The 9,917-nt window shown below is 44.7% G+C and overlaps 1 protein-coding gene across 1 annotated transcript; it reads right to left on the bottom strand.

Annotated features, from left to right (window-relative positions):
• Window positions 1-340: 340 nt before the first annotated feature.
• On the bottom strand, window positions 341-5,319 carry SAP18 (Sin3A associated protein 18). Its single transcript, XM_049778326.1, has 4 exons — window positions 5,144-5,319; window positions 4,911-5,020; window positions 718-840; window positions 341-563 (listed from the first exon to the last, which is right to left on the bottom strand). Exons 1-4 carry the CDS (start codon window positions 5,270-5,272, stop codon window positions 407-409), a joined length of 519 nt encoding a protein of 172 aa, XP_049634283.1. The 5' UTR covers window positions 5,273-5,319; the 3' UTR covers window positions 341-406.
• Between the last annotated feature and the right edge of the window lie 4,598 nt (window positions 5,320-9,917).

The following is a 9,917-nucleotide window of genomic DNA, read 5'->3' as shown; positions in this document are numbered from 1 at the left end:
AACAATAGTTTACATAAAATGCTAAGAGCACTTTCATATTGTAAAGACTTGACAAGTGGACTTTTTTTTTTTTTCGGGCCACACCCGTTTGGTGCTCAGGGGTTATTCCTGGCTAAGCGCTCAGAAATTGCCCCTGGCTTGGGGGGACCATATGGGACACCTGGGGGATCGAACCGTGGTCCTGATCCTTGGCTAGTGCTTGCAAGGCAGACACCTTACCTCTAGCGCCACCTCGCCAGCCCCGGACTTTCTATTAATAGCCATACTAGATCATAGTCAGTGCTAACTCCTAAATAAATGATTAAAATTTGTTTAAAGTTTAAAGGCTTAATGGCAATAATGAGGGGAGAATAAGTTTATTTTACATAACTGAATGAAAAATACCCCAAGAAATAGCAAATAAAATTTAATATGGTCTCATGCGCCCTGATGGTGGTGGTGCCCGATTTGGAGGGGTGATTGCTATATCCAAATAATCTCCTATCTGGAACTTCTGTGACTGCAGGGTCATAGAATCATCTGTCCCCTTTCTCCCAGACATGGTGCTGCCAATTTCCTTTACTCTGCAGGAAAGAAAAAGATTAAAGTTATATGAATCACAAACCAGTGAAAGTTTCAACGTAAATATATATCCTTCCTCCCAAAGAGATTCAAGGGGTGGGGTAACCATATCAATTAAACATATAAAAACAAGAAGTCAAAAATGCAATTACCTACCTGTAGCCAGGTCTTTTAAGGTCTGTAAAAACAATTGCAAAATTGAAGTGTGTGCCCTTCTTTCTAGCTTCTGGATACACTTCCTTTACTAAACTAGTCAACTCTTTCAGGGTTGCATCCATCCTAATTTAAAAAAAATATATAGTTATAACAACAAAATAGACATAAAATGGGTCAGTTATATGTCAACTGATATGCACTAGAAATTCTCAGGGGCCTGAGTGATATAATAAAGCAGATAGGGTGTTTGCCTTGCATGCAGCTAACCCAGGTTCAGTTCCTGGCACCCCATATGGTTCCCTGGCCCCACCTGGAATAACAAACCCTGAGCACCACCAATTGTGATCCAAAAAGGAGAAATTGGGGCAGAGCGATAGCACAGTGGTAGGATGTTTGCCTTGCACGCAGCCAACACAGGATGCTCCGGTTCAATTCCTGGGATCCCATATAGTCCGGAGACTGCCAGGAGTGATTTCTGAGCACAGAGCCAGGAGTAACTCCTGAGCACCACCAGGTGTGGCCCAAAAACCAAAAAAAAAAAAAAAAGTGATTGAAAAGCATTTAAGACCTGCAGTGTTTCCTAAAACAATCTTGTGTTGGTAGAACAGATGAAGACCTAGAATCAAACTGAAAAATGCTCAAAAAGCATCACAAATTCTTTTCATAATATGTTGTTGTACAGCAAATACCTGAATTCAGAATTTAATGGTAGCATTGAGTGAATATAGCACAATCCTACAGGAAAACATAGAACTCTCCATGACACTGAAGCTAAAGATGTGGAAACAAAGACACATGGGACATTACATTAAGAAGCTTCTGCATACAGCCGATACAGGACCAAAGGTGGTTGGTTGGAATCCCGGTGTCCCATATGGTCCCCTGTGCCTGCCAGGAGCTATTTCTGAGCAGACAGCCAGGAGTAACCCCTGAGCATCGCCAGGTGTGCCCCAAAAACCAAAAAAAAAAAAAAAGAAGCTTCTGCAACTCTAAGGAGATGCTGACTAGGATACAAGTAACATCCAGAATAGGAGATATATAAAGCACTGGTAGAGCTTAAGAAGGAAAAAATCCACCCCATCAAAAAGTGGGGAGAAAAGATGAACAGAACCTTCCTCAAAATAGAAATGCAGATGGTCAAAAGATTTATAAAAAATGCTCCCTATCATTAATCTTTGGGGAAAAGCAAATCAAAACAACAAAGGGGGGGGCCCTATCACTACCACAATCTAATGTCTCATCAGAAGGCCCACTGAGAAGCCTTTTCTCAGAGCAAATGGCTGGCCAACATTTCTGAGAGTGATATTTCTCATGCTTAGTAACAAACATTTATTTGGCCTAAATATGAATTTCCCGCCTGCTATATTAAATATGCACATAGTTGAGCTTTTACTTCCAAACATAAGGATTCACACAAGCAAATATATCCTTGATTAAATTTCTCTGTACAGGGGCCGGAGTGGCAGCACAGCGGTAGGGTGTTTGCCTTGTACGTGGCCAGTTCAATTCCCAGCATCCCATAGGGTCCCCAAGCCAGGAGCAATTTCTAAATGCAAAGCTAGGAGTAACACCTGAGCTCTGCAGGGTGTGGCCCAAAAACCAAAATAAATAAACAACCAATTCTAGAGCAGGTGCAGGGGGAAATATCCGTCACCTATTAAAATGAGTACCTATACATCAACTCTGAAAGATTGGATGACACTGATTTGCAACTAGGGGTCATGTGGGCTCCTCCCAGATATTCCAAGAGGAACAGGTAAAAATTGCATAGTGGAGGAAGGGTGCAGGAGCCAGCTGTTAGATGGGTGGGTGTGGGTGCAGATGGGCGTGTGTTGCTCTGAACTCCTAAATCCTCGATGGGGAACCTATGGCACACGTGTCAGCAGTGGCACTCAAAGGCCTTGCAGCTGGCACTTGGGAAGGGGTCGCAATTAAGATATGCAGCGCAGCGGGAGGCGAGTGTGCCAGTGTCTGCTTTGCAGCTTACCTGGCAACAGGGCCAGACTGGCCATTGGGAGGACCGGGCACTGTGTGGCAGTTTGGGCACTCGGGCTCAAAAAGGTTAACCATCACTCGTAAATAGAGAACAAAATCATTTTTTCCCATCCCTACAATCTCACCTTATGCAATTTTCACCTGTTCCTTCTTGGAATACCTGGGAATACTTTCAAACCCCTGGTTGAAAAAGTATCACTCATTCTTTCAGAACTAAACTCATTTTAAGCTTTAACATAATGTCTATGCAACTAGGGGGTATTTGCTTAAAGACAGATTTGGGGGCCATAAATATAAGAAGAGCTAGTTCAATCTCCAGCATCCCATATAGTCCTCCAAGCCCTGAACTCAAAGGTTGTGGCCTCCCCAAACTTGAAGGGAGAAAGACAAGAGATTTTTGCTTTAAGAAAGAAGTCACTGAATGACCTTTTTTTTCCCCCCTGAAAAGGGAAATTTGGCTAAATAAGCATGGAACCAGATTAAATCAATTTTCTTGGAACTTTATTCTGGAATAATGGTAAACTATCTGCCTACATAAATTTAATAAGATCCCAATCCACCCCAATTGAATTCTATGTATTAGGCTAATATAGCATAGTATGCAATATGTATATTCTTTTTTTTTTTTTTGGTTTTTGGGCCACACCCTGTGACGCTCAGGGGTTACTCCTGGCTATGCGCTCAGAAGTTGCTCCTGGCTTCTTGGGGGACCATATGGGACGCCGGGGGATCGAACCGCGGTCCGTCCTAGGTTAGCGCAGGCAAGGCAGGAACCTTACCTCCAGCGCCACTGCCCGGCCCCACAATATGTATATTCTTACCAATGTAAAATGGTGTCATCTCTATAAAAAGAATGTCAGTTCTTCAAAAATTAAATACAAATTACATATGATCCTGCATCCACTGAGTACAGGTTTCTCCTGTAACCCAAAAACGTTATGCTATTTAGTATGACTTTTTTAGGTTGCTTTAAATAAGGGTCATCACCTTTACTTCATAAGGAATATAAAACCAAGGGCATTTTCAAACCCCAAAAATAACCTATCAATTCACACCAAATAGAAACAGCAAAAGAATAGCTATTTTGCCTTTGGGAACAGGAGAGATCTATCTGTACACACCCCCAAAGAATAGAAAGTTGGGGCTTATATCTATTTCTCCACTTTGACATCTGCATTATTCAGCAAAGTCCAAGGCTTGTTAACAACTCAAAGGCAGCTCTTTAACCTACTAGTGAACAAGTAAAATGTGTGAAATTCTCACCAGAGACCATTACTCAGCAATAAAAATGAAAGTTCTAAGACACAACATGGGTGTCCCTAGAAAACATAACGCCCAGCAGAAAAAGCATACACTGAAGCATAAATATTGTGCGAGGTCATATGTTAAGCATTCCAAGATAAATGCTTTTAAAAGAGCAAAGACCAGAAGGAGAGGGAGACTTGGGTCACATCTTACGGAATACAATCTCTATCCAAGGAATGACAAGTTTGGAAATAGTCAACAAGAAAGCTTGCACTGTACAAGTTACTTATGAATGCCCGAATTGAGAATTACAGACAAATGTAATGCTCCGTGTCTTACCAAAACGAGACAAAATTCAAACAAACCCAAGTGTGGGGTTCATATGTACCGCAGTGGTACTATGCACTGTGCTGGGCCTACAGGTCATGCCCCTGAGCAAAAAAAAAAAAAAAAGTGGCCTCAAGAAGCCTTACAAGAAAAAAAAAAAAAAAAAGAAGAAGAAGAAGAAGCCTTATAAGGGCCAGAGTGATATAGTGGATAGGGCACTTGTCTTGCCAACCCAGGTTCAAGTCCTGGCACTCCATGTCAAGCCCACCAACAGTGATCCCTAAAGGCAGCGCGAGGTGTCAGCCTGAGCACGCCCGGGGTAGCCCCCAAACAAAACAATACATAACCAGAGTGCAGCTTTTGTCAAAGCTCTGTGAAAACGGAGAACAAGGTGGGTATTTATTTCTTCCGAACAAAGGAAGCAAATCCATGGTAATGCCCGACGCCCTCTACCACCACCCCATACATGCCAGGGCGCCCCTCTCTCCCCCAACCTCTGCAGAGGCCATCCCCGCACACAACCCAGCATCGCTCCCACCCGAATGCCAGGCCGCACACACCCCGCTCTGCAACAACCCAGCCCCAGCCCTTTGCCCCTCGGACCAACCCCGAGCCCACGTCCTCACCAAGTGTAGATCTGCAGCTCGCTGGACGGCACGTTGCCCCGGGAGAACTCGTCCATGCGGTGGTGGCGGCCGTTGTTGGTGGTGAAGACGCGCAGCAGCAGCGGGCACGTCTAGAGGGAAGAGCGGGCAGGGATGAGTGGGCGCGGGCGGCGCGATCGAGGCTTCCCGCCCGCAAGCAGACGCGCTCTCCGCCGAGCAGGCCCCGCTCCTCCTCCTCCCTTTTCAAGCTGCACCTTCTCCCGGTCGATCGGCTTCTCGGGCTCCTTCTTGATTTCCTCCTGGGTAACGCGCGACTCCACCGCCATCTTCCTCCTCGGGCCCGGCAGACGCTCGGCTTGACCTCCGACCCCCGCGGAGAGCATGAGCGCCGAGTGTCTCGCGAGGATTCGCGCGAAGCTTTATAGAGCCGGAGCGGTGGGCGGGGCGAGATAATGTCGCGCAGGCGCACTCCTTTGCGCGGGAGCCGGGGCTGGGCCGCGCCTGCGTGTTTCGTGCCTTCGGGAAAAGGCTGCTCTCGTGCGCCGAGGGTTTTCTGTTGTTTGTCCCGGCGGATGGATGCTCTTGGCTTCATCCGGTGATAACAGACTGAATGAGCGGAATAGATGGTTTTTTACACACCATCACGACAACTTTCCTGAAACCCCAAATGCTTCAACCTATAAGCCTTTTGTGAGAGTTACAGACCTTCCCCTTTCAGAGGGGAGTGACAAAGCGGTGCTCTAGAGGCGCCTAGGACTGCGTCCCTGCCTTAACTAAGGTGCAGAAGAGACTCTGCCACTGCGCACACATGGCCCTGGGCTTCCACGCTGTGGAAGGGAGGAAGAATCTGTAGGATTGAGAGAGAGTGCCCAAGATTTGAGGATCAGGAAAGAGAAAGATACAGCTCTCTGGGTGAAGAGACCTGAGCAAAAGTACAGAGATATGCACACAGGTGCACAGCCAGGATTTGGCCCTTGGCACACCCCGAGTTGCTTGCTAGGAGTGATCCCCGAGCACAAAGCATTAAGCATTACGCGCTAGGAACCTTTGTTTTGTCCCCAAAACAAAATAGCTAAAGGAAAACTGAAGCACCCCAAGTTTAAGTTAAAGTTCAGTGAGTTGGACCACAACTACATCTCTATAGAATTAGACCTCCATGAAGCAATATGAATTTTGCAAACGACAATGTTGTGTAAGAAGCTAAAGACAAAATGAGCTAAAGATAAAATAACCCCATGTGAATTCATTTTTTAACATCCAATGCAGAAAATGCTAGATCAGGATGCATTTCTAATAAATAAAGCTATAAAAAGGAAAATATTTAAAAATAGTATAAAATTTAGGCACATAATTACCTCTGAGAAAAAGGGGTTTGGGACAAAGATAATTCTGGAGTGTGTTGAGCAGGGAGGGGTGAATGCAGTTGTGATCAAGCAGGAAGTTTGGGAGGTCAGAGAGATAGTATGGAGGTAAGGCGTTTGCCTTTCATGCAGGAGGTCATCGGTTCGAATCCCAGCGTCCCATATGGTCCCCTGTGCCTGCGAGGAGCAATTTCTGAGCATGGAGCCAGGAATAACTGCCAGGTGTGACCCAAAAAACAAAACAAACAAAAAAAAAGGCAGGAAGTTTGGGGTGAGGAAGACTAGCAATAAGTTCTTGGGAAGTGATAACAAGATGTGATTCAACGAAGTTGCTCTCACTAGGCCTAACATCGCCTAGTGAAGACTGATCCTACTTTTTGGGGTGGGACCCCAAAATTTTTTTTTCTAAAGGCAATCAATGTGTATTCTCTTTGGAGAAGTGTATACACTAACCTGATGTGAGTACTCTCAATTCTCTTCCCTTTAGAGAATGCTGCATTCTCTCGAGTTCTCCCTTTAATGTGTTATTTTCACTTTAAAAAAATTGTAGGGGGCTGGAGAAATAGCATGGAGGTAGGTCGTTTGCTTTGCATATAGAAGGACGTTGGTTCCAATCCCCATATGGTTCCCCGAGCCTGCCAGGAGCGATTTCTGAGTGCATAGCCAGGAGTAACCCCTAAGTGTCAACAGATGTGGCCCAAAAGAGAAAAAAAAAGTTTTTAATTTAAACACCATGATTTATGAAGTTGTTCATAATACAGTTGTTTCAGTCATTCAGTGTTCCTACATTAGTCCTATTACTAGTCTGACCTTCCCTACACCAATGTCCCCAGTTTCTCACCCACCCTCAAAGTGTCAACTTGCAGGTTCAAGTTTGGAAATATTACTGTACTGTAACATACTATTAATGTCTGTGTTACTGTTTTCACTTACTGAGCTTCTATACAACTTACCCTTCTAATTTGATGTGTTCTTGCTGAGTTGTCAGTATTGTGAAATTGGGAGGTGTTGGTGAAGTCACATCTGTTGTGTTAAATAAATAACGATGGGGCTGGATGGTGGATGATGCCATCCAGCCCACATGGCTCTGCAACCTCCATGCAGCCGGCGAGTTCCAGGCCCAGGTGAAATCACTCACTCACACGCAGGCTTCAGGAAGAATCATCTTTATTTATGCCCTAGCCACCACAGGTGTGTGGCCTATGTCAACCTTTTAAGCATTTAGCTATATTTTGCTAGCCCTGCATCTTATCTCCTGTTAGCCATCTTCCCTTTGGGCTCCATGCGGCCCAGAGATCCAAAAGCCAGGAAGCCAAGCCGGGCCAAGAGAGAAACGGCAAAAGGCCCCGAATCCCCTGGCTCAGAGGTTTATCTATCCTTTTCCAGACCCCTCCCAGAAATGGGAGGTCTAGCAGGTAGTTACACCTATTATCCGGTTCCCAAGACCCCTCCCAGATATGGGTGGGTCTTAGGGTCTTTGCACCCAACTTCAGGGTTTTAGCTAGGTACACCAACATTTCCTCCTTTTCTTAATATTTTTATGCACCAACGTAATAGAGTGAAAATTAATATACCAGCCCTTTTCAAAAACATATTATTTGCAAAATATACTTTACACCTGTAACCTAAAATTCTATTAATGCTTTTTTACCAAGCACTATTTTGGAACTTTCATGTTCCTATTCTTTTAAATTATATTGGGGGAACTTCACTGTTCCTATATCTTTTCTATACACAAGTACTGCAGCATACATGCATAGCATACATTTTAAAAACAGGCTAAGTACATTAAAATACACAGTAAAACATTTTGCAATTGAAAATATTAACTTTGAAAGACAACAAAACACATTTAAATCATAAAGAAAATGACTAAGACAAAGATGCAGGTGGTTAGAAATTAGATGTTAAAATGGGCTAATCTGTATTACCTCCCTTATATTTTTATTTTTTAACCACTAACTAATTAAAACTTATTCCATCACCAACTATGAGTAAAATATTACTACCCACTAATTTTCTACACCTAAAACCATAGTTTAGATTAATTTGTCCCACGCTGATTTCACCACGTGGCTTTTGTAAACTTTTAAAGTTCAGATGTTGGTTTGTTCCACGCTGATCTTACCACGTGGCTTTCTTCCGTAGTTCCAGGCTCCGCTGCCGGTTTGTGATCTGGAGCGAGGATTCCAGGTTTTTTGCTTTTCCGGGCAAAGCTGAGCCCAGCCAAGCCGATCCCAGCCGCTTGGAGCTTTTCGCAGCTTTTTTTTTTCTTTGGGCGCACTTTGCAAGCAAGTTTTCGGCCACTTTTCTGATGCTGGAGGGGCTTCACCGCTGCCTTATTTTTCCCTCCGGGCGCACTTTGGAAGCAGCTTATGGATGTTCAGAGTTTCAAGTGATTTAAACTAAAAGTTCAGTTCGAAATTTCCAAAGTCGAAATCCAAATTCAAGCCAAAGGTCATTTTTAGAAAATCAGTCCACTTTAAATACAGTCTTTTTTCTCCTCCGTTTCCAATTTAGACTTTTAATAAGTCTTTGAAGAGGCCCAGGTTTTTGTTTCTTGTAACAAAGTTTCAGTTTTGGGCCTGGGCCTGGGCTGGAGGTGATGCAAGCTTCCACCTCTTTTGTTTTAATTGCCCTTCTTTCCCTAGAAGGGGTTACGGCCATGTTTGAACATGGCTCCACGTGGCCCAGTGTTTTGGGCTCAGTGCACCCGAAAAGAGCCAAAATGAAACAGAAGAGCAGAAATTTTACCATTTTTGCTGTTTTGTTGGGTCCAGGATTCAGGTTAAAGTTCGGAGCGCCAGATGTTGTGTTAAATAAATAACGATGGGGCTGGATGGTGGATGATGCCATCCAGCCCACATGGCTCTGCAACCTCCATGCAGCCGGCGAGTTCCAGGCCCAGGTGAAATCACTCACTCACACGCAGGCTTCAGGAAGAATCATCTTTATTTATGCCCTAGCCACCACAGGTGTGTGGCCTATGTCAACCTTTTAAGCATTTAGCTATATTTTGCTAGCCCTGCATCTTATCTCCTGTTAGCCATCTTCCCTTTGGGCTCCATGCGGCCCAGAGATCCAAAAGCCAGGAAGCCAAGCCGGGCCAAGAGAGAAACGGCAAAAGGCCCCGAATCCCCTGGCTCAGAGGTTTATCTATCCTTTTCCAGACCCCTCCCAGAAATGGGAGGTCTAGCAGGTAGTTACACCTATTATCCGGTTCCCAAGACCCCTCCCAGATATGGGTGGGTCTTAGGGTCTTTGCACCCAACTTCAGGGTTTTAGCTAGGTACACCAACAACATCGATGGGCTGCATGCTCCAGGAAGTGTAGAACTGGAACCAATCTTTGGCTTATTCGTCTCTTGAGATTAGTTGTAAAGCTAAGCTGTTTGTATGCCAGAGGGTGTAGGGTGTGGGTGAGACTGCTGGGGCTTTGACCCACCTGCCTCCCAAGAAGACCTTAGTTTCTAGCATGGAGATGGTTCTTCCTGGGAGATTCATCAGCTTGACATCTCTTCCAAGATTAATTGTAAGGCTGGGAAACTACACTATTTACATACAAGAAGTCAGGGTGTGGATGCATCCGCTGACACTTCCAGTAGAACAGCTAAGTATAGGGTGGGAAGGAGAATGCCTCCTGAAATTTTTCTCATCCAGGGAAAGAA

The sequence above is a fragment of the Suncus etruscus genome, chromosome 8 (genome assembly GCF_024139225.1).
Source record: "Suncus etruscus isolate mSunEtr1 chromosome 8, mSunEtr1.pri.cur, whole genome shotgun sequence".
In the NCBI taxonomy this organism is placed as follows: Eukaryota; Metazoa; Chordata; class Mammalia; order Eulipotyphla; family Soricidae; genus Suncus; species Suncus etruscus.
Note: the sequence above shows the minus strand (reverse complement) of the source record. Positions and strands in the feature narration are given on the sequence as shown.

Coding starts and splice junctions, on each gene's coding strand:
- SAP18 (XM_049778326.1), bottom strand. CDS start 5,272: ATGCTCTCCGCGGGGGTCGGAGGTCAAGCCGAGCGTCTGCCGGGCCCG. Junction 841..4,910: donor GAGCTGCAGATCTACACTTG/GTGAGGACGTGG, acceptor TTTTTAAATTAG/GATGGATGCAACCCTGAAAG. Junction 564..717: donor CTTAAAAGACCTGGCTACAG/GTAGGTAATTGC, acceptor TCTTTCCTGCAG/AGTAAAGGAAATTGGCAGCA.